A 24,658-nucleotide genomic window follows, 5' to 3' on the forward strand; every position below is an offset into this window, starting at 1 on the left:
GACAGAAACAACTGAGATGGGACCAACCCTCAGGGCTACGGGTCCTCGTGAAGGTTGCTTGCTTGTCCTTGTTTTCATCAGAGGACAGTTGATAGGCGGTTTTCTAGCATCCTTGCTGCAGCCTGGCAACCCTCCTCTTTACTCCCTCATGGACTAACACTAAGGACCGGGAGTGTGGCACCACATTGGTGATTGGCACACCCTTTCAGCTTCTAAAGAGAAAGGGGCTTCCTTAATATATTCATTCATGGGGATTCTTCTCTTCCTAACCAGTGACCAGATGGGGTCATCAGCTGACTCAGGATCAACAGATCCTCACTGGAGAGGAAAGGCTCTTAAGTGCAGGTAGTGGCATAGTGAGTGGTCCTCCAAGTGGGCTTCTTGAGGTCAAAACGGTTTTCAAAGTAGCACTCCGAGGTTATTTTCCTATTTAAATATGCCTCCATTTTCCAACTTCATATTTTTGTGAGGCCAAATTTTCTTTAACCAAAACATCTAGCAATGCTAGGTGGCATAGTGGATAGACCATCAGGCCTGGAGTCAGGCTGCCTGAGTTCAAGTCCAGTCTCAGACACTTATTCTCTGTATGACTGTGAGCAAGTCACCTAACCCTGTTTGCCTCAGCTTCCTTCTCTGTAATATGATCTGGAGAAGGAAAAGACAAAGCACTCCAGTATCTGTCAAGAAAATCCATATGGGGTCACAACCCAAAAGACTGAACAATAAAATATGGTGCTTCGTGAAAATTATCTCATTTGATCCTCACAACAACCCTATGAGGTAGGTGTTATTATTATACCATGAGGAAACTGAGGCAGATAAAAGTTAAGTGACTTGCCCAAAATCACACAGCTAGTAAATGTCTGAGACTAGATTTTGAATTTAGATCTTCTGGACTTCAGATTGAATTCGAAAGCAGATAGGAGAATCCAGCTGTCTTTTGTTAAGCCAGACATTAAAGAGATTTGCAAAAATGTGTAAAACAATTCCACTGTTCTCATTCAGTTTTTTTGTTTAGGAAAATATAGCTATTTTTCATTAAAATATTATTTCTGTTACTATGTAATGGGTTAAAAATTTATCCGTTTTAATTTCTAATACAGAAATATTGATGTAACTAGGATTGTGCTGGAACAAGTTCTAACCCGATTGAAAGTTACAAATCAGGACTTTATTGTTGTTTTGTTGATTGTCTAGACTTAGGAAGGCAATGAAGAAAATGATAATGATGCAAATTCAACTCAAAAATGCGTGTGCATACATTCTTTTTTCCCCAGAGAGCCCAGTTGTTAAACATTTAGTAGCATGCCCCTGTTTTGCTTTATAAACATGCTGATAAACTCAGTAGGAGGCTCAGGGAATGAAGTCATCGCCAGACTCTTGTCATCATTTAGGCCCCCCATACCCAGTATATACCCTGCAGAAACATAAGGAAGAGAGTGGAAAGAGGTCTCGAGATGACAGAGTTTGAGAGCTGCCAAACCTGGACTCAGGGCTCCTAACATTTCCTTTCTCCGAAGTCTTGGCTCAGAAGGCAGGGGTGGTGGTGGTGCTTTCATTTGCAGATAGGGAGGAGACTAGAGGACTGACTGTAGGGACCCTCCAGCTGTGGTCTGGGCCTTTGGTATTAGAAATGACCTCAGATTTCAGAGAGAGTGCTTCTGCCTTCTAATCCCCCACAGTAGACCTGGCCTTTTGCGATTGGCTGGTTGGGCCCCCTGCTCTCATGGAACAATGGTGGGCTGTAGATGGGAAAAACTCAATGGTTTCTAGCATTGGGATTTATGTAGTTAGCCGGACAGAAGGGGTAAAAACTTGGGTGACCAGATTTCTGATTATTTTCTGCTGGAACTTCTATTAATCACTGTTTCTGCCATTATAATGCAGATGTCGGGCTGGAAGTGGTGAAGCGGAGTCAAAATTAATCGACAGGACTAAATGTAATAGAGGAAACATGAGTAGCTGTTCTTCAGCTCTGATGATATTCTGCATAGGAAATGACCTAAAATTTTTGTCCCAAATTGCACAAGTAGTAAATATCAGAGCTAAAATTTTATCTGAGATCCTCAGACTCCAAGTCCAATGTCTGAGTCACACTGGCCTCTTGTAAAAGTTGATTGGCCTCATCAGACAAAAACAGTCGTTATTGAGAATTATATTACCTAGAGAGTTATTCAGGAGATATAGTGCATCACAGACGCCTTTCCTGGCCTAGAAGCATCACTATAATAAAGCCTTTTTCATTCTGGGCTTAAAGCCTCACTTTGAAAGCCCAAGTTTTGCTGACTTTTAAAAATTTTACTTTTAGGAATTCTCTCTTGACTAGATCCTTTGCAGATTGGGTAAGCCGTGGTCACAAACAGCAGGCCTAGGAATGGTGGGTGATAAGTGGGCAGGCATGTGGATTTAGGTTCTGTGTGAGGTAGAATGGATTGCCTTTTGGTCACTAGCTGGCCTCTCTCTCAGACCTCCAGGGCTTCATGGAAAGGCTGGTGAACCACTTGTTGGGTATATCCCAGTGGGGATTTATTTGTATTCAGACACAGGGTGGGCCAGGGGGCTCCTGAGGCCCCAGTTTCTTTCTGTGAATACCCAGTTTTTGATACTCAACACCTTGTCCACTCCCTGAGTTGCTTTTCCTGATTGGAGGCCTAGAGGGTGGAGCAGTAAACTCCTTCCAAAACCTTTCTTTACAGAGGGCTGTGAACTTTCAGAACTTTCCATTTAACTCTCTATTCTCCATCAGCCACTCAACTTGGTTTTGACTCCAAAGACCATCATCTCTTCCTGTTCCCCCTCCCCACTATCCCCAATTGCCTTTTGTGTGTTATCTTCCCTTTTTAGATTGTAAGCTCCTTGAGGGCAGAGATTGTCTTTCTTTTCTTCTTTGTATTGCCTGTACTTAGTGCAATGTGTGGCACATGGTAGATATTTAATAAATGTTTATTGAATTGAATATTTATACACTGAAAAACCAGTTCTATAATTATTTCTATTCCTAAGACTTGACTCCTTTTTTTTTTTTTGATGAGACTTTTTCAAGATGGTGGGAAGGGCCCCCAGAAAGTAGGGACTCTTAATAGTCTGTATTTGAATGTACATTCTAGGCAGGTAACTGTACTTGATATTATTGTCTCAATCTAATGGGAGCAGTAAGAAGAAAATAAAACAAGTACAATCATTTTCCTAGAAGTTTTGATAATGGACAGAAGCAGTAGTGTATTCCCCAAATAAAATTATATATAAATAACATATAGAGTAGTGATATATTCCCAAAACAGAATAAATTTGGCTTTGTAATATACTGGGAGCTTTTCGTAACATTTGCCTTCCTAATTGTGTTTTTTCTAGGCTCATGTTATATATAGTTTGTACTCCCTCAGAATATACTAATTGACAGTGGGCTAATCAGGCTGGGATTAAACATTTGCCCCAGGGAGTTGATTTTCATGGATATAAGTCCAATTGTCAAAGTGTGTAAACATAGAAATTGGAGTTATAGCAGTATACATGGAACTTCATGGCAGACTAGAGTAAAATGATAAACTGTTATGGCAGTGCAACAGATTAATTGGGAGGGAACAGAAGGGTGGAGGTGAGGGTAGTTTATTGGAATCAACTGAGCAAATATTTATTCAACTCTCTTCTATGTGTAAGGTGCTGTGCTGGGCCTAGGGATGTGTCTATGCCCTCCAGGAACTCATGTTGTGTTCAGAGTACAGGACATTAGTTCCGTGGAAGTGGCTGGGCTGGGGACTAGTTAGTTTGGAAAGCCTATATGGAGGATGTCATCTTTGAGGACAATATAATAAGGAGGGAGATGGGTTGGAAGAAAGGGAGATGGTTCTTTTTGATAAAAAGATCCTGAGATCATAGATTTAATGTTGGAGGAGACTTTAGAGGCTTTCTCATCCTCCCTTGTTTTATATGTGAAGAAATTGGGGCTCGTAGAGGTGAAATGACTTGCCTAGGGTCCTAGGCTGGATTTGAACTCTGGTCTTTCTCACTTCAAGTACAGTGCTCCATCCAGTTGGGTAGGCTTCTGCATTAAGAGGGTAGGGCGGGGGGGCAGCTAGGTGGCACAGTGGATAAAGCACTGGCCCTGGATTCAGGAGTACCTGAGTTCAAATCTGGCCTCAGACACTTGACACTTACTAGCTGTGTGACACTGGGCAAGTCACTTAACCCCCATTGCCCCACCAAAAAAAAAAAAAAAAAAAGAGGGTAGGGCGGGCCCATAGGCTCCTGAGAGTTCTTCCTTTGGGTGTGGAAAGGGGTACCTAGTGTTATTCTCTGGGACTATAACATCACATCATTGGAAAGGGCCTTAGACTTACTTCTTTCAACGTCTTACCCATTCAGAAATCCCTTGAACGTGCTGGAGTGGTCTCCTCTGCCCACTGTTTGAATACTTCCAATTACTGGCCAACTCTTAATTGTTAGATTCCACAGCGTGTCCTATTGTGGTTGGTTGGGATTTTTATCCATCACATTTTGACATTAGCTTGGCACAAGGGGAAGGTGAATGATTACTATGACTTGTCTCTCCAGTCTTGTTGGAAAGAACAGCCCAACATTGTGTCTCCTTGATCTCCTGTCCCTCATCTCTTCTTCATTTGCCTCCTTTCGAACCCCAATAGCCAAGACTTCTTTCCTTTTGGGAAGGAGAGTTTCACCAGCACGGTGTCCAACACAACCTCTAGGAGTTTTTCCTTTTGCAGATGTGGCAGCACATAAGAATAGTTGCATTGACATTTTAAAAAATAGATCCACTTTCCTTCTGAAGTGAGATGCCAGAAAGATTTGCTTCTAAGGTATGGCAATAGCTTGGGAAGAGGGATAGCTCCTAAGAGGTAGCACTTCACTTGGCTGGCTCTCAGGGAAGACTTGGAGAAGAGTTTGGTTTGTGTGTCCTGATGCTGTACTGTGACATGGAGGTAACCCTGCGTTCTCAAGGCCGTGTCAGTACAGAGCAAGGGCTGCCAGGTGCCACCATCTGGGGGTCTGCCCCACGAAGACTGGCTTGCTCCTGGGAAAGGCCCTCACACGCTTTGTCACCAGCATCCTCGGAGTATGAAGACATGACTGCAGGGCAAAGCAGAATGATTGCCCAACTCTAGGTGAGCTCCCCTCCCTCTCATGGCTCACAAAGAGACTTCGTCCACTGGGGAACTCTTGAGCACATCAGGTTTTGGTCAAGATACTTTTACTCTTCTAAGTTTATCTTAGAGATAAAAACTGATAGTGCTGATGTAGGGACAGAGTAATCTGTCTTGGAATTACCCCAGTAGGTCAGAGTTCAGAGTTTAAAACCTGTTTTCTGGTTGGTGATCTTAGGACAAAAATCACTTCTTGAAGGACTGTGGGAATCTGAGGGTCTAGACTGCTACAGGTATGCTCAGTGCTGGGAGGAGATGCTTCTTTGGGGAATTAAAAATTAAAAAAAGCATTTGAGTTTGTTTCTTTACTTCCCTCACATTGAAAGTCATTTCCGCAACGTAACTTAAAAGGAATAAATTAATTACTTTTTTTGTTTGTTTTTTTTTGGCAGAGCAATGAGGGTTAAGTGACTTGCCCAGGGTCACACAGCTAATAAGTGTCAAGTGTCTGAGGTCAAATTTGAACTCAGGTCCTCCGGAATCCAGGGCTGGTGCTTTATCCACTGCGCCACCTAGCTGCCCCTAGATTAATTACTTTTTGAGATAGCAATGAGTTGTTTTGGTAGTACCAGATTTGGGGGGAGGGGAGGATTTAGGCAAAAGGAAATACTCACTTTTAGTTTGTAAGAGGAGTAGACTAGAGGCCTGATACCTTGGCATCGCCTTTGTGCGCTTGTGCTGGGCCTGGATGTATAGGGGAGGGAGGAGGGCAGGGGAGCAGGGCATCTAGGGGGCTCTTAGACCTCATCCCTGTAGATGACACAAATGTCTCTGAGACTTTCCTAGTAAAGGGGATTCTGGGGCTGGTCTGTTTCTTTATCTGTGTGTTGTAGAGCTCAGACTCTTATTTATGGCCTGTCAACATGCTGGGCTTGATTGAATACTTACTGCTGCATTTGAAGTATCGAAGAGGGTACAGTACTTGGAACTCTGCTAGAATCTCTACAATTCCAGAAAGCCCAGGCGTGTGTTGTCAGCTGAGTTATAGTTCTGGGAAGAACTATAGCATCTAGTTCTCAGTGCTTGGGAGATACTCCCTGACCACTCATTGCCTCCCCACAAGGGACACCTTCAGGGTCTGTTCCCAGCCTTTTCAGTTTTTGTGACATTGCTCTCCTTTTGTGCCCCTGCGCTCCTCCAGGTTTGGTTTTTTCCTTCATTCTCTATTTCTGTAGAGAAGAATGAGGAGGAGTGGTGATGGCAGTTGCCGAGAGGCAGATTTGGGCTTGCTGTAAGGATGACTTTGCTAATGATCTGAGCTATCCCAAAGAAAATATGGGTCAAGCACCGCCAGCCTAACTTGGCAGTTTGTGACAGGCGGACCAGTGCTTTGAACCACATCCATCCACTCGGAGTAGATACTGGGTACGCTTGCCCTGTTGTCTGCTCCAGAGACTTGTCAAAGGAAAGCTGCATTGAGCTTTGGTTTCTGCTTAGTGTTGCAGTTCACTTTAACCAAATCTGTGAACCGCTGGGGAGGGAGTGCTTGTTCATGTGCGGGTTAACCATGATGACCTCTGTCTCAGAGCTTCCTTTCACTGAGAGACTGTGATCCTCTTGTTCTTGTGCTCCACTGGGGCAAGGCCCCTGCTCCATCCTGAAGGGGACAGAGGAAGAGTGATGCAAGTATTCTTGTGCCGGTTAACTCTCTCTTTGACCATCCAGTAGTTGGATTGGACTAGTTCCATGTGTTCCCATCTATTTCCTGATATTTGAGGGCTGCCATGACCTGGTCATGACTTTCTCCTTCCGAGCATACATAGGAGCAGGGGTAAGATTTGTTTGCTCACTCATGAAGATTACAGTAAAAATCACTCCTGGGGCAAGCTTATGGATCATTTGTTTAGAAACAGCTTCTTTAATCAGTAACTCTCTTAATGGAATACTTAGGTAGATAAGTGACCCCGCATCTCTTAGCATATTCTTGACCTTTATTTGGGACAGGGCAGGCTGTCTCCCAGTGTCTGGTGTTTCTCCAAGCTTCTTGCTAATTTTGCAATCTTTCCATGAGAAGCTTTTATCTCTAAAAAACTTTGGGTCAGCCAGATTTTAGGAGACATGACTTGAGTAAGACCTTTGTTCCTGATCTGGGTGGAGCTTTATCTGAGGATCATAGGCAAAGTAGATCTAGAATGATTGTATTCTTTGCCCTTATTTCTCTTCCTCCATCAGTCCCCTCTCCTCTTTCCCCCATTTTGATAAGAGTCATGCTCCTTTCTGAAGTTGAGAAGAGAATTAACTCCTACTTTGAAGGTTGTATTAGAGTAGCAAGCACTTACTGAGCTATTTGTGTTTGTTGTGGTATTTTTTAGGAAACCTGGCATCTCCTTAGAAAAAGGATCTGATTTTCATTTAAAAGTGACCAATGGATGAGTAGACTTTGCATAGAATTGCTTTCTAAAGGATATAACTTTGGAATTGGAAGGAAAACTTTGTGACTATGAAGGTGAGCCAAACACCTAGGACTGGCAGGAAGCTAAGGGGTCCAGTGGAAGTCCATTTTCCTCTGAATTGGACTGTATTCAAACCATGACTTTTTGTTAAAAAAATCATTGGAAATGTGGTCTTTACAGCCTTCTTTGGCAACACTTCCCAGGACGTTGTCAATCCCTGTCATCCTCAGAAAGAGTAAAATTTTTGAGGGAAATTTTGCAATGGGTTTCAGTTTTTAGAAAAGCGAATTCATTTTCAATGTTGGAAATACCCAGTCCTGTCTAGGAGCTGAGAGACTGGGGGAAAGAGGAGCCCAGATCATTTCTTCCCCACAAGGGACACGTTGGGGTTCCTTTTATCGTATTTCTGTCCTTCATGTGGGAAAGGCCTGTGAAATGTTGGTAATTCAGATAATTGTTTTAGCCCAGATTTTGTCAAAGAATCTCAGATAACCCTTGCATTAAATTTTTTTTTTTTTTACAAAATTCGCTTCACATTGATTTTCTTGGCCAATTAATCAATAAGTAGGAGTCCTTGGCAACTTTATCAGCTATGTTTGCATAGTGCCTGGTTTTTTTGCGCTATAGCTTTGCACCTTTTCATTCAATCAACAAACATGTAAATTGAGCTTCTATATTACAAAACCTAGTACTATTTGAGGCTTTCTTTCCTGAGGTGTGTCTAGGTATCTATTTCCCAACCTTCCATAAGATATGGCTCTTCATTCTTATCCTTCTTTGTTATTATTTTCAGTATACTTTTAGCATCCTCTCCTGTTCAGTCCCTTGGCAATATAGGCAGAATATAAAGTATGTATAGTTATATTTGTGACAGTGGGGGCAGCTAGGTGGAGGAGCACCGGCCCTGGATTCAGGAGGACCTGAGTTCAAATCCGGCCTCAGACACTGGACACTTACTAGCTGTGTGACCCTGGGCAAGTCACTTAACCCCAATTGCCCAGCCAAAAAAAAAATATTTGTGACAGTGGAGTTATAGTGACAGTGGCAGCATTTCTGGGTTGGGAAGTGATATCCAGAGAGAAAATGGGGGAGCATTTCAGAGCCACTGATCTGGCATTACCCACTGGAAAATGGGAAAATGAATGGCAGAGGGCAAGGCATGGATGCTTAGAAGCAAAAGCCTTTTTACTCCCTCCCCACCTATTACTCATCTGGTGTCTGAATAACATGCGGGTCTTGAAGATCTTGTCCCCCAGCCCTGTCTGCCTTTTCTTTCTGAGAGAAAGTAAGGTTCTATGGGAAATTGTGTTTTTTTGATCTTTTTTTTTTTTTGGTCATCTTTTCCAGGAATGTAGTTCTTTAGTTGCAGGTGAGTTTTGATTTGTTTCAAGGGTTTTTTCACCCATTGGGATTCGTCATGGGGGAAGAGAAGTAGTTATATAGGGTGTTTTTTTGTTTTTTGGGTTTTTTTTAGGGCGGGGTGGAGGAGTTGGGGTTTGGAGGGGTGTACTTTTCTTATTGCTTTGTGAACATGGAAGTGAGTTTCTGTGTTGCTACAATGATTGACTCAGTGAAGAGAGCCTTACTTGGTTATCATTGTTCTCAGCACACAACAGGCACACAACTTAATAAAGATGCCCTGATCATCAGTGTCTTCATATTAGATAAAAGAGCATAGATTGTCAAATGAACTCCATTCTAACACTTCTCCAAGCACTTGGTTCCTTCTATTCATTCGATGAGGGTCATCTGAGATGGAGGGAAGGGAGGAATTCACTAGTCCCGCTCATTAGAATCAATTTTCTTCCCAGTTTTATTTTGAATTTTGAAACAACAAAGTTTTGTGACTTGATGAAAGAGGATGAAATGCTCTTCCTTTGGCTCTCTCTTCTAGAGTCACGATGGAGAAAGACAGAGGCTTAGCTCCCTTGCTGTTTTTCTGAAGAATTTCTCACTTCGTTAGGCAACCTTATTCCTTACCTTGAAATGTAATTCTTCTTAAGCTGCGTAGTTTTTGGTGGCTTATCCTGGTCAATCATGCAGACCAGTTCCCAGAGCAGTCTGTGAGAAGCTGGGTGGAACATGTTTCTGCCTTCCACTGTGTTATAGGCAGCAAAGCCAGAGTTTCCAGCTCTTCTTGAAAAGCTCTTGGGACCTGTATTGTGCAATAGTGATAGAGGACAAGAAAGGGAAAAGCGGAGGAGAGCAAAACCTATTCCCTGATAACATGATTTCAGGGTGGAAGGTTTTGATCTTGGGTAATATCTTGCTAAAGATTAGTTATCCATTGTAAGCTATCAGTGGACTTTTATGTGCAGTGCTGATACATCAGGATTGGCACTGACTTTTGTATTTCTCAGGAGAACAGTGAGGGTGTTCTTTCAATTTCCCCCTATAAACTCAGTGGCCTTGGTGCCCCACCTGAATGGCAGGTCAATCAGTCCATTGCTAGATTCAAAGGGTCACAGAAAAACTGGATTAATCATCTACTTTTGAAACAAGGCAACTCTTTTTGTATCTTTTAACCTCATATCACTGTGGATGATCACCCCCTTTTGGAACTCACACACATTGACATGTAATGTTGTGTTCCTCTTTCAGATGATAGTGAATCAACACGGGACTTGTGCAGGCAGTTCACTCGAAATCAGACAGGAAAAGGAGCCTGCCTTCAGGCCAGTATTCAGGCCATCATCTTCCCTGGGTCTGAAAAAAAAGTCAGAGAGCTAGAAGACCCTTTTTAGGGCACTTGGAATGAGTTAGGTCAATTTTCTTGTGATCGCACATCCCTTAGACCTCTGGGTCTTTTTTTTTTTTTTTTTTTAGTGAGGCAATTGGGGTTAAGTGACTTGCCCAGGGTCACACAGCTAGTAAGTGTTAAGTGTCTGAGGCCGGATTTGAACCCAGGTACTCCTGACTCCAGGGCCGGTGCTCTATCCACTGTGCCACCTAGCCGCCCCCCCTCTGGGTCTTTTGAACTGTCACTGAAAACTGGGCTCTGAAAAATTTAACAAGTATATCAGCTGAGTCCAAGGGCATGTTTTGATAAGATTTCAATGTACTATCTATCTTCCTCTGCGTGGGGTAGCGAGTGAGGCTCTAAGAGAGTTTCACAGTATGAATGGATGGGGTGGATTCACTCTCTCCAGTATCTATCCAGTTATTGGCTAGTTATTGAACACTCATTATCTTCAGTGCATTCTGGGTTATAAGAAACTCTTGGGGGGGGGGTAGTTTCTTCTTGGCTACCTGAGAGCTAATTTTGCTATCAAATGAGATTGAATCCATATGGGATTATTAAAAAAAAAAGGAATAAGTGAGGTAAACCTAGCTTATTGGGACCTTTCAAATGCCAAGAAATCTATTGTGCCTCTGGTCCAAAAGTGACCGTTCAGTAGGACAGAGAGTAGCTTTTTAAGATCCTGATTCTGTGGAGTCCAAAGCACTTTCTCTGATAACCCTGTGATTAGAGCCATCTACTTTGGAGTTGCTTCTTCATTTGGGGGTATGCATTTGCATTCCTTTCCCAGGATCTATCTCTTTTGTGACCAACAACCTCATCAGGTAGCAGGCCAAGGATAGGAGGGGAGGCTTGGCCAGAAAGCAGAAGGAAGCACCTGTGAACCTTTGCTCTTGAACCTGCCATCTTGACTTCACTGACACCATGTTAAGATCACTGGAGGAGAATGGGCCCTAGATGAAATAGTCTGCCTATTTACTAGGAGATTGGTCTCTGTGACTCCTTGGGGTCCTCCACGGGAATGACCAAACTGGACAAGGGAAGTGTTTTTCTTAGGTTCTTTGCTTTATTTTGCGAATGTGTGGAGTTGGAAGAAAGAATGCCAAAGGAGCCCTTCTTCTCAGCAGTATCTTTGCTTTGCTTCTGAGAGGGCAGTTCAGTGTAGTGTGAAGTGTGCTAGAATTTTCATCCCGAATGCAAGGCTCGAATCTTAGCTCTGATGTTTATTGGCTGTGTAACCCCAGCCAACTTTTTAGCAAGTTACTTAACCTGTCTGAGCCTTGGTTTCTTCATCTGTGAAGTGGGTATATTTACATTACACAGGATTACTTGAGAGCCAAGTGTTTTGTAAACCTCAAAGAGTTATATAAATGATTACTTAGCATAATTATTATAATAATATGATAATGACAGTTGCCTAGGTTTTTCATGTCCTTCCCCCTCCCATTTCCAGTTCCTTCAGTCAGTTAACCAAATGACAAACTTTTTTTTCTGTTTAGAATTTTATTTTCCAAAATACACATAAAATCAAATTTTGACATCAATTTTTAAAAACTTTGTTTTCCAACTTCTCTTCCTCCCTCCCTTCCCACCCACCTCGCCCAAGAACTCAAACAATTCAATATAAGTTATACATGAGTAGTCATGGAAAACATCCCCACATTAGCTATGTTGTGAGAAAAAAGGCAGATAAAAATAGAACTTCAGATTAAGGAATTATCAAAAAAAAGTGTTTCAGTTTTCAGATACCATCAATTCTTTCTCTGTAGATGGGTTGCAATTTTTATAAGTCCTTCTGAGTTATATTGGATCATTGCCTTGCTGAAAATAACCACATGCTTTCCAGCAGATTATCTTACACTATTGATATTATTTTGTATACAGTACATTTCACTCTGCTTCAGTTCATGTAGGTCTTTCCAGGTTTTTCTGATAGCATCCTGTTCACCATAACTTTTATAAAGTGCCTTAAACTTGACAAAGAATTTTCTGTACAATAGCCGAGCAAAGTAGGTACCATATGCATGTTTTGCCAGTCATCACAACTATTTCCCCACATCTTCCCTTCCCATGATATTTACTCTATTTTCTATCTTCTTTTACTTCTGACTACCCCCTCCCTGGCTCTGCCCTCCCTTCTTTCACCCTTCCCTCTGTGGGAATTTATTTTGATTTGGGGACCCTGCCTTAGGGATGAGATTAAAAAGCCTTAAGCCCTCAGGGGTTTTTTCTGTGTGAGGGGCTGGTGCCCTTCCCCCTCCACTTTAGCTGAGCCAAAAAAGCCCCGTGGGCTTTTCAGGATGCCAGGTCACACGGCTGGGGGAAAAAAAATTCCCAGCTCCCTATGCCCTGAGGGGAGCTTCCCTGGAGATCCCAGGCTTGTCCTGCCAGGCCCTAGCATATCCCGTCCCAGGCGCACAGCAGGGGGCATGGGCCCCTGGAGCCCTGGGTGTGCTACACATGGGACACTCCAGTGTCCCCCCTGGCTTCAGAGCTAGTGTGGTGGACAGATTAGCTTGGTGTGTGGGGGGGCACAGGGAGCCCGAGGTTTGGGAGCAGAGAAGGAACATATATACAGGGGAGAAGTCAGCACAGGGGAGGCTGGAAGATTAGGAGAAGAGGGGGACTCCAAAGATGCTGAGAGGTCAGTGAGAAAGAGGAGCTAGTGAGACAGTGAAGGGGGGACACTGGAGGACTAGGAGGACGCAGGGAGGCCAGAAGATTAAGAGAACAAGGGGGAGACAGTACAAGGAGGTTGGAGAAGACAGTAAGAGAGGAGACAGACAGAGGAAGGAGCGGTAAGGAGTAAGGGGCTTTTTCAGGGGTTCATTGCTACGGTAGTGAGGGAGAAGTTAAACAGTGAAGCAGGGGGCTATTCAGCAACTGAGCAGTGAAAGCACAGGGAAGCTGGAGTGAAAGAGAAAAAGAGTGAAAGTTGGAGAAAGCTGGAGCATACCCTAAGGCAAAAGGCAGCAAAGGCCCTTATTATATTAAAAGCAGACAGGTTGTATAATTTGCATTTCTTAAACCTTATCGTTTACATTGATTTTTGTAAATAAATTCTGCTTTGATTATTTAATTAAGAGGCTTCTTAATCTTTTGCTTATCAATTTGGGAGCAGAGCAGTGGGGGAAATTTTATAAACCCATATTAAAGCCTATATTAAATTAATAGCAGTCAGATAGCCAGCCAGTCAAAAGTCCCCGGATTACTCCTGCAATCAGATTAGATCCCCAGTGAGATTAGGCCCTGCTAGTTAGCAAAAATATTCTTACACCTCCTTATCCTCTTCCCCATCTACTTTCCTATAGGGTTAAATAGATTACTCCCTCTAATTGGGTGTGAATGTTATTCCCTCCTTAAGCCCACTCTGATGAGATTAAGGTCTTTGAGCTAATTCTGTGTTCTAAATTTTTCTTCTTCCCTCCTTCCTCAACCCTCCCTATGAAATGAAGCAATTCAATATAAGTCATACATGTGCAGTTATGCAGAACATCTTCACCTTCCTCGAAAGTGTTTTGCTTTTTACTGTTCCCTCTCCCAATCTGTCCTTCCCTCCTTCCCCTCCTCCCCCCACCCCATTTTCCCTCCGGGCAAAAATATGTTACTATACCCACTTGAGTATGTATGTTATTCTCTCTTTGAGCCAATTCTCATGATAGTAAGGTTCACTCACTTCCCCATTCCTTCCCCCTCTTCCCCTCCCCTCCATAAGCTTTTTTTTTGTTTCCTTCATGTGAGCTACCTCTCCCCAGTCCACTTCTCCTCTTCTTCGTCCCCCAGTGCATTCTTCTTACCCCTCAGCCCTATTTTAAAGATGTCTTCATGGGTTAGCTACGTGGTACAGTGGACAAAGCACTAGCCCTAGACCCAGGAGGCCCCGAGCTCAAATCTGGCCCCAGACATAAGATACCCCACCCTGTTTGCCCCACAAAGAACAAGAATAAACAAAAAGTGCTTTATAGATAGCATCCCTCCATATTCAGTTCAGACCTGTGTCTTCTGTCTAAGTGTATTCCTTTTAGCTACCCTAATACTGAGAAAATTCTTTTTTGTTTTTGTTTTTTGGTGAGGCAATTGGGGTTAAGTGACTAGCTCAGGGTCACACAGCTAGTAAGTGTCAAGTGTCTGAGTCTGGATTTGAACTCAGGTCCTCCTGAATCCAGGGCTGGTGCTCTATCCACTACACCACCTAGCTGCCCCTGAGAAAATTCTTATGAGTTAGAAGTATTGTCTTCCCATGTAAGAATGTAAACAGTTTAATCTGTTAATATCCCTCATGATTACTTTTTCTTGTTTACCTTTTTATGCTTCTCTAGGGTCTTGTATTTGAAAGTCAAATTTTCTATTCAGTTCAGGTCTTTTCATCACAAATGCCTGAAGGTCCTCTTTTTCATTGAAGTCCCATTTTTTTTCCTCTGAAAGATTATAATCAGTTTTGCTTGATATGTGGTTCTTGGGTGTAGTCCCAGTTCCTTTGCCCTCTGGAATATCATATTCCATGTCCTCTGGTCCTTTAATATAGATGCTGCTAGTTCCACAGTATTTGAATTCCTTTTTTCTAGCTGCTTGCAATATTTTTTCCTTGACCTGGGAGCTCTGGAATTTGGCTATAATATTCCTGGAGGTTTTCCTTTTGGGATCTCTTTCAGGAGGTGATCAGTGGATTCTTTCAATTTCTATTTTACCTTCTGCTTCTAGAATTTCAGGGCAATTTCCCCTCACAATCTCTTGGAAGATGCTGTCTAAACTCCTATTTTGCTCATGGTTTTCAGATAGTCCAATGATTTTCAAATTATCTCTCCTGGATCTATTTTCTATGTCAGCTGTTTTTCCAAGGAGAGATTTCATATTGCCCTCTATTTTTTTGTTCATTTGGACTTGCTTTACTGTGTCTTGGTTTCTCATAAAGTCACTAGTTTCCATTTGTTCAATCCTAATTCTTAGGCAATAATTTTCTTCAGAGAGCTTTTGTATCTCCTTTTCCATTTGGCTTTTTAAGCTGTTGACTTTTTTCTCATGACTCTGCTGCATTGTTCTCATTTTTCTTTTTCTTTTGGTGAGGCAGTTGGGGTTAACTGATTTGCCCAGGGTCACACAGCTAGTAAGTGTCAAATGTCTGAGGCTGGATTTAAACTTGGGTCCTCCTGAATCCAGGGCTGGTGCTCTATCCACTGTGCCACCTAGCTGCCCCTCTCATTTCTCTTTCCATTCTTTCCTCCACCTCTTTAAATATTCCTTCTATCTCTCCTACTTTCTCTTCAAAGTCCCTTTTGAGCGCTTCCATGGCCTGAGACCAGTTCATATTTTTCTTGGAAGCTTTGGATGTAGGGGCCCTGAGGTTGCTGTCCTCTTCTGAGGGTGCACCTTGATTTTCCTTGTAGCTAAAGAAACTTTCTATAGTTCTCAACTTTCTTTGCTTGCTCATCTTGCAGTCTTTTACTTGACTTTTAACTCCCTCTTATAGTGTGGCCCTACTTCCAAGCCACAGTGTCCCAAGCTTCAGAGGGTCCCAGTTGTTTCGGTTTGAGAGAGGGCAGGTTTTTCTCTTACCTAGTCTGTTCTCTGGTCTGAAGACAACCTCAAGCCAACTTGCTAATTAACCAGCCAGTAGAACCATGTGTGCTGTGGATCTTAACTCTAACAAGCCTGCGCCCTTCACCCACCTGGGCCTCCTGCCGCTCAGGATTTCTTCCTGGTTCCCTTCTGGGGTGGGATAGCCAAATTCCTCCTTAAGTCCTGCTGACACCCCTGTATTCCCCCCCCCCCCCCCCAGTCAGCCATTCAGCCCTCTCACTCAACCATAAGCTTAGCTCTAGAAGATGCTGGTACTGCATCTGATTCGGAAGCTTGGGGGTAAGTTCCTCTGGTGCAGCATGTCTGGGGTCTATGTTGGCATGATCGTGGTGTTGGACTCTTCTTGCAGCCCATCATGGGCCCCTTTAATCTGTCTTTGTCTGGAAAATAATTTCAGCCTGTCTTTTTGTGGGTTTTGAAGCTCCAGGGCTTGTTTTATTTCTGTTTTTGGGGTCGAAATGATAAAATTTTAAAGTTAGAGGGGCCCTCAGAGGTCTTTCAGTGTGACTTGGGCCCAAACGGGAATCACCCCTGCATATCTGACACTTGCATTAATATCTCATGAGGTAGCCTAGTCTAGGTTTGGACAGTTCTAATCATTAAAAGTTTTTCTTAGATAATGCTGAAATCTACCTCACAATTTCTCTCTGTCCATTGTAGTCTGCCCTTGGGAGCCACACTGGATAAACGTTATCCTTCCTTGCTGTGGCACATCCTTTCAGGTATTTACAGATGCTTCAAATGTGTCTGTCCCATTTCCCACCCTCCCCAGTTTTTTTTCTTCAGATAAAATCTCTCCAGTTCATTCACTTGATCCTAATATGGGCCTCTCATCATCCTGTTCACCTTCCTCTAGATGTATTCCAGTTTGTCAGTAATTTAAAAAAACCTATTATTACCATCTTTGGCTTTTGATTCACCTAGATTTCCCAATATAGTCCTTCTCCCTCTTTCCCCCAGAAAATGATCTTTTGAAACAGATAATAAAAAAGAGGGGAAAAAAGCCAGTTTAGCAAAACTTAGTAACACACCAAAAAAATGGGAAGGTTCACCCAAGACACTGAGTTGTCTCTCAAAGTATTAATTTTCAAAATGTGGCTGTTTGGACTTTAGTTTCTGGAATAAGTCATTCACTTTAAAACTTAGTTTAAAAAAGAATTCCGAGTTGGTGTTTTGCCAGAAGCAGTTTTGCTGCCCCAAATGATGGTGGGATTGTTTTGGTTGGTGGTGGGAGCTGAAAACGTCCCTGAACATCAGCAAGGGTCAGGGCATCGTTAGGGCTAGTTAGGTTCTGGTGCCAGCTTTGCTTGTGGGGTGTTGGGCAGGGGGCGCTGCCGCTAGGTCTCCTTTTCTCTTTGCCCACCCTCATGGGCCTTGTTCTTTGCACAGGGAGGCTAAGGACAAATTTCTCTTGCATCTGGGAAGTGCACTTAGCAGAATGTTACCATCTTGTGATTGTTCTATTGTACCTGTCATTTTTACTGACCAGACCACTGAGCTTCCCTACCATATGTCCTCAATTCCAGTAACAGTCTGTAAGTCACGATATGACTCATTTAAGCTTGTTCTACCGAACATTATAGAGGCAGCCTTCCCATTTGTTATTATACAAATTGCCCCCATGTCAATGGTTTTTACTGATTAAGGTGAAATCATTCAGGAACTTGAAAACAGAGAAAGTAACTCTTGGGATGCCTGTGGTTTAAAAGGGGTTAAAAGATTCCTTAAGGCTGGGTTACATCAGGATTCTCCCTGGGGCTTATACCTATACCCAGAGCACCAGAGAGCGGCCTCCTCTGTCTTCCCAGTGAGAGTGTCCTCCATGGTCCACAGAGCCCAATAATGTAAGGAAGCCCAGCAGTGCTGCCAGGCTCTTCATCCCCCAGGACTAAGGCTGTTTGTTTATGCTAAATTAGCACCCGCAGTGATGCTCACTATCAATGAGGCCAGGATTTGGGCCTGAGGGTGAGAAAAGGGAGGATGTTGTGTTTACTGACTTATTGTGCAACCATGGCAAAGTCACATTTTTCTGGGCCTGAATTTCCTTTGAGAAACGAGGGATTTAGACTGGATGAACCATATGCTCTGTGGTTCTGTGACTAAGAGGAGATGGCCTCTTGAAATGGCTATTTGCCTTTAGTCCTGTCACATTTTGAGTTTTCAGGATGGGGGCTGTTTCTTAGCAATCAAGTCTGTCTCTTACCTGTGGGCTGTGAGGAATCAGAGGGTGCCTTTGTGAGGCAGTTGAAAGAGTAGTGGATTTGGAGTGAAGAGATGGGGGTGTGTGAGGACCAGTGTTTACCTTGTGGCCTGGGCTAATCTCGTAACCTCTCTGAGGCTTTTTATTGGTGTCTTACTGTCTGTGGAGTGTCTTCTGTTGATAAAACTGAGTTTAATTGGAAAAAAGTTATAAACTTTGGCTTCTGAGTTCCTTGTATATTTGAGCACCCAAGCATTTGATTTACTTCTCTCTGGCTGAAACGTTTATTGCTCCCTGCCCTTTGCCCTGATTGTTGGAGAACAATGGCTGGTGATTAGTTAGAAACCACCTTCTTCTTCTGAATGAATTCTCTCTGAATGACTTTCCATGTCTCATCAGTCACAAACTTGACTTCTTGGATCTGAAGCCTCTTTTTAGCTCTTGGAGCCTGAGAGCACTTTCTGTCTAAACATGGCCTCTGGTAACGGCCACCGTTGTACATACGTGGTTGTGTTTGGTGGCAGCAATAGTAGGGCCCTGGGGAATGGCCCAGGATAGAAAGCAGTCTCAGGAGGAGCTGCTGTGTTCTATGGAGAATGCCTCCTGCTTGCGATGTGCTAATTACGCCTTCCTTTGCTAGATCAGAGCCCTCAAACAAAACGGAGTCATTTTCCCCTTCTGTTTTATGAATTTAAAGAACTCTTGTTTTGATTCCTTTTTCGAGTGGTAGCAATTGAAAATGCTACAGATCTTGTTCTTTCCTCCCCAGTCTCATTTTGAAGAATATTGCTGAGATCCTTCCGAAATGCTGCCATTGCAACGGTGGCAGCAGCGTCTATATGACTAAATGTACTTGTTGCCCCATACACTAGTGTGGTGCTTGTTGTTTCTGTATCATGCACAGGGAGGGTCATCAGGTGGGAATGGGATTTGGCTTGTTCTGCTTGGCCCCGGAGGGCAAACCGAGGACAGGAGAAGCCTTACAGGTGGTGGGAGAGGAGATTGCAAAGAGGCAGCTTGTGATTGCTTTAAAGGAGAGCTTTTAATTCATAGCATCTGAGGTTTTGGCCTTGGAGTGGGCTTGGAAGTTACCTGGGCTGACATCCAGACGAGCTGTTCCCCCAAATCTAGTGCCTTTCCTGTAACTGGAAGACTTTGAGCAGGAACCATTTGTTGAATATGGTGTAGAAAAAGTTCTCATTTGGGTTTCAGCCAGACGACCCTTGAAGTTCTTTCTAACTCTGATATCGTCTGATGGTCATGATACCTTCCCTTCTCTAACTTGTAGGCCAGTTAGGCAGCTAAGACGTCATGGGAAATGATGACTGACAGAGGAGGGCTAAGACTAGCAAGCCTCAGTGACTGGATTGTGCTTCTGTATCAGCCTTTCTGAATTTTTATCTTCCTTTAAGATTCAGCTTTGGTGCTCAGGGACCTTCTTTAGATTCTCAGCTGTTAGTTTACCCTCCTTCCTTCCTTTAGTTACCTTGTATTTCTTTGGGTATAACACTTTGTGTTCTCACTTTTGGGGAAGTATAATCCCTAAGCAAAATAGATGTGAGCGAAAGAGTCAAGGTAGGAGGCCAGTCTGGCTGGAATTGGGTTGCGTTTTTTTTGGGGGGAAGGGGAAATAATTTGGTATTTTGGAGTAAGAGTGGAGATGAAAATGGTATTTGGGAAATGAAATAGACCAAGAATACTTAAAGTAAATGCTTCAGGGAAAAACTGAATTTGCTTTTTCTTTTTCATAACATTTCTTTTTCTTGTGTTTTATTTCTAGAAGGCCATTGAGCCCTATCAAGAAATCCTGGAGGTATATTTGATCAATGCCAAGAACTATGTAAATGGACACTGCACCAAATATGAACCCTGGCAGTTGATTGCATGGAGTGTGCTGTGGACCTTGCTGGTGGTGTGGCTCTATGGGTTTATCTTCCAGTCTGAGAGTAAGTGTGCCCAATGGCCTTGGGATGAGGAAAGGCATTTCTGTGGTCCACTCCAGGACTGGGAAGGACTGGCCTCCCACTGGTGCTAGCCCTTCTTGATCACTGAACTTTGTGGAATCTAGCATATCTCTTGAGGGTTTTAGTGGAGTTTTTATGGCCTACCTCTTTTTATATCATTTTCTTAACTTCTCAGAAATCAAAGTAAGTCATTGTGAACTTGTACAGATTCAAGCCTAAGGAGTAATTCGCAAATTGGATGACCTCTGCAAACTGAATTATTCTGGAATGGCTGCTCATGGCTGTTAATTTAGGCAGCTCATGGCAAAGTGGATACTGTGCTAGCACCTGGAGTCAGGAGTTCAAATGTGACCTTAGACACTTAGTAGCTGGGTGACCCTGGACAAGTCTTCTAACTTGTCTGCCTCAGTTTCCTCAACGGCAGAATGGGGATAATAATAGTACCTATGTCTTGAGTTATTGTGAAGATGAAATGAAATAATATTTGTAAAGTGATTTGTAAACCGTAAAGAATAATTTAAATGCTAGTTATTATCATTATTATACTTTCTTATGTGAAGGGATAGTGATAAAATTTTAAATTTTTATTAGTTAACCAATATAGTTCAGTATCTCCTATATAATTTAGAATCCTAGAGAATTCCCTAGAGCAGTGAGAGGTAAAGAGAGTTGGCCAGGGTCACACAGCCCATATCTGGCAGGGGCAGCACTTAAACTCAGGTCACCCTGGCTTTAAGGCTGGTGCTCTGCTGTAAACACTGCTGTTCCTATTGTGAACATGACATAAAAATAGAGCCCTTGTAGTTGATGGGAATTTAGGGAGGGGTGGCCAGAGAAAGTGGGGGCCAGCTCTTGGCCTCCCAGGGTATGCCCAAGAAGGCCCTGAGGCCCACTGCCCATAGCCCCTTCCCCAGCAGCTGTCTGGAAAGCCTGGTGCTGAACACGCTCAGGACATGTCATCTGCTTTCCAGCCCTGTCTGAGCCTGACTTTCTTTGTCAGATGAATACCTTGGACCTCTGCAGTTCCTTTTTTCTCTGAAATGCTGCACTATGATTCAGCCAAAGTGTTTCCATCTTTACATGCCCTACCTCTCACTCCCACCTATCCCCAGCTCCTCCTGAAAAGGGTTGTTGAACCTTTTAAAAATGAACTTTTCCCTCCATGTTCTCTTTTTGGACATCATTCTCTCCTTATTCTTCTCTTCCCTATCTGATCATTTTACCTCAGTTTTCTTTTCTTGCTCAGTACTCGTGTCGCTCTGGGGGTCCCCCAAGCATCTACCTCCAAGCTCTCTTCTCTCTCTACACCTTCTCCCTTGGTAACCTGACCCACTCTCATGGGCTTAACCATCATCTCTGTGTAAATGACTCACGTTGTTGCTATCCAGACCTTGCTCCTGAGCTTCTGAAGCATTACCAGTTGCTTGTTAGGCATTTCAGACAATGAGAGACATCTCATGCTCAACACGTCCAAGTCAGAAATTCCCCCCAATCCTTCTGTCTTCCAAGCTTCTCAGTGTTGCCAGAGGCTAATAACCTGAGTATTATCCTGGCCTCCTTACTCTCCCCTACCCACCATCTTTGCTCAGTTGTCTCTCTGATCCTCGGCATCTCTTGCATCAGACCCCTCCTGTACTCTGTAATAACCTTAGTTCAGACCCTCATAACCTCTTGCTAAGATTATTGCAGCATCCCTGCCTCAAGTCTTCCCTCATTTGTGTGCACCCTACACATTGTTGTCAGTGAGTCACTTCTCTATTCAGTCAGCTTCAGTGGCAGCTTCCCACTGATGTAGGATAGAGTGTAAACAAGTCTGTTTAGCTTACAACTCGGCTCCAGCCGATCTTTCCAGCTTTGTTGGATCGTATTTCACTCCTGCCATTGGAGACCCTTCCAAACCGGCCTTCTTTCTGCTCATGCCACAGGACCCCTGTTCTGAACCTCCCTACTACTGTCAAGGGCACCACCATCATCCCAGCCCCCAGGCTCACAGCCTAGGGGCCATCCTCAGCATCTCATTCGCTCTCACCCCTCATATCCAATTTGTTGCCAAGGCCTGTCAGTTTTACATCTTTTGTATGTGCCCCACGATCCCTTCTCTCTTCTGACACTGCCACCAGTGTGGTACAGGCCCTCATCACCTCGTACTCGCTGGTTGGTCTCCCTGCCGCAGGCCTCTCTTCATTCAGCTGTTAGATTAATCTTCTTAATCCTACGTGAAGATGTGATCATGCCATCCCACTAGTCACTAAACTTCAGGGGCACCTCATCACCTCCGGGATCCAGTGTAAAATCTGTTGTTTGGCCTTCAGAGCCTTCTTGTACCTCAGTGATCTAGTAATGGCGGCCTCCGTGCCTCTCAGCTGTGGCCATTCTCTGCCTGTCCCCAGTGCCTGGAGCGCCTTCCTCATCTTTGCCCCTTGGCTTTCTTGACTTCCTTCCAGCCTCCGCTGAAAGCCCACCTTTGTCTCAGGCCTTTTTTCTCTGTAGGCCCACTCCTGTCTTGGCCATCAGGTTACCTCCCATCACTCATTTAGATTACTGGTCCGGATATTGCTCCCAAGCTTTCATCCCAGGTTACTGACTTCCCACTAGACATCTCCACCTCCATGTCTCCAAGCATCCCAAGCCCAATGTGTCTCATATGAATCTCACCAGCCTTAAACCCACCCCTCCAAACTCTTCTGTCTCTATTGAAGATGGCACCCAGGTATGCAGTCTCAGTCATCTTCACCGCCTAACTTTCCCTTACCTTTACATCTGATCAACTGCCGTAGCTTTTCAATTCCATTTCCACAGCCTCTCTCGACTCCATCTTTTTCTTGCTTCTCGCACATACATCCTCGAAGTTCAGGCACTCATGGCCTCTTGCCTGGATTTACTGCAATAGCCTACTGACTGGTGACCCTTCTTCCAATGTCTCCTCTCCAGGCCTTCTGCCACATGCCTGTCAAAATAATCTTCCTGAAGCACAGGTCAGTCCCCTGCTCAAAGATCTTCCCTAGGATCATTAGGCTAAAATGCAGATTCCTTAGGTTGGCATTTAAAGCCCTTCACAAACTTCATCCAGCCCACCTTTCCTGATGTTTCTTTCTTTCTTTTTTTTTTTTGGTGAGGCAATGAGGATTAAGTGACTTGCTCAGGGGTCACACAGCTAGTAAGTGTCAAGTGTCTGGGACCAGATTTGAATTCAGGTCCTCCTGAATTCAGGGTCGGTGCTTTATCCACTGTGCCACCTAGCTGCTCCTGATGTGTTTTCCATAACTCATGCACTCCTCATCTCAATCACTCTGGTCTACTTGCTTTACCCAAACTCTGCATTCCATCTTCCGAGGTCCAAAATCCCATCTCTCCTCCCCTCTGCTTTTCAAAGCCTTAGATTACTTCGGTGTTCTGTGAAGTTTAAATGTCTTAAGGTCTTGGAGCACAGGAATGTTTTTCATCTTAACTTCTTGTCCCCAAAGCTTGGCCTCAGGATGTTGTGCATAGTAGGTGCATAACAAATAATCTCATTAGATGTTGAATAAGTGAGAAGGATCACTTATTATTTCTCTCTTTTGTCTAAAACTGTTCATAACTATCAAATTATCCTGGTAGAGAAACAACAAGAAGAAGATTTTGTTTGTTTATTCTAGAATTAACTCTGTTTGTTTTATGTGTCTTGGAGCCCTTGGGCAGTGTCTTATGAAACCCATGGACCCCTTCCCAGAATAATGTTTTTAAATGCATGAAATCAAACCAGGTGCATAGAATTACAGAGGAAACCAAGTACAGAGAAATACAGTTGTCAGAATGTTAATATAACAAGTTCATGGACCCCAGGTGGAAAACCCTTGCAGCTGGGATAGCCTTAGTTTGAGAATGTGGGGGATGATTTCAGTTTATTTGGCCGTGCATTTTCAGACAGATGAAAGCATCCTGGGTTAGCATGTCCATAACAAATCTATCAGTCATTCTTTTCTGTCTCTGTCAGTGACTATTGGCCAAGGAGCCTTAACTCTGTCCCTCTGAGTCTGCGGGCTTTGGCCTTACTTTCAGTCTCTTGGTGCCCATCCACTCAGATTTGTCTTCCTGTAAATGTTCCTTCCACGGTGTGTGCCAGTCACCGGCCTTCTCATCTTGGGCCCTCGTCACACTGCAGCCTCATTGGGATGATCAGCTGCCTCATGTTTCAGAGCCCTTTTCAGTATCAGTGGTCAGACTTGGAGAGCTCTGGTTACTAGGAACCTTCTTATGCCTTCCGATGAGGGGGAGGTTCTCCCAGTTATACTATCCCCCAGGATTGAGCAGAATAAATCTCATCTCTTGTTCCTGCAAAATCTTTTTGCGTCACTGGAGACAACTCTCATGGCCACACTGACCTCTCTCTTTTCCAGGCTAAACCTCTCCAGTTTCTTCACTGAGTTGTTATATGGTACAAACTCACCATCTTGCAATCCTTCCTAACATGTGGCATCCAGAATGGACACAATTCTCTAAATGTGGTCTGACCTGGCAAGACTGCCACTTCCCTCATGCTGAACACGATTCCTTTCTCACTGAGATTACGTGGCTTTCTTGGCTACTGTATCCCATATATGACATTCAACTTGGAGTCCACTAAAGCCCCCAGATCTTTTCCTGAT

At 43.6% G+C, this 24,658-nt stretch overlaps 1 protein-coding gene across 1 annotated transcript in view; it reads left to right on the forward strand.

Moving 5' to 3' along the window:
* Nucleotides 1-24,658, forward strand: part of SGPL1 (sphingosine-1-phosphate lyase 1) — a 77,279-nt gene that overhangs the window by 4,264 nt on the left and 48,357 nt on the right. The window contains exon 3 of the mRNA XM_043985413.1: nucleotides 19,850-20,015. Within this exon, the coding sequence (XP_043841348.1) occupies nucleotides 19,850-20,015 (166 nt within the window). The remainder of the gene's footprint in view (nucleotides 1-19,849; nucleotides 20,016-24,658) is intronic.

Source organism: Dromiciops gliroides, chromosome 2, assembly GCF_019393635.1.
Source record: "Dromiciops gliroides isolate mDroGli1 chromosome 2, mDroGli1.pri, whole genome shotgun sequence".
NCBI lineage: Eukaryota > Metazoa > Chordata > Mammalia > Microbiotheria > Microbiotheriidae > Dromiciops > Dromiciops gliroides.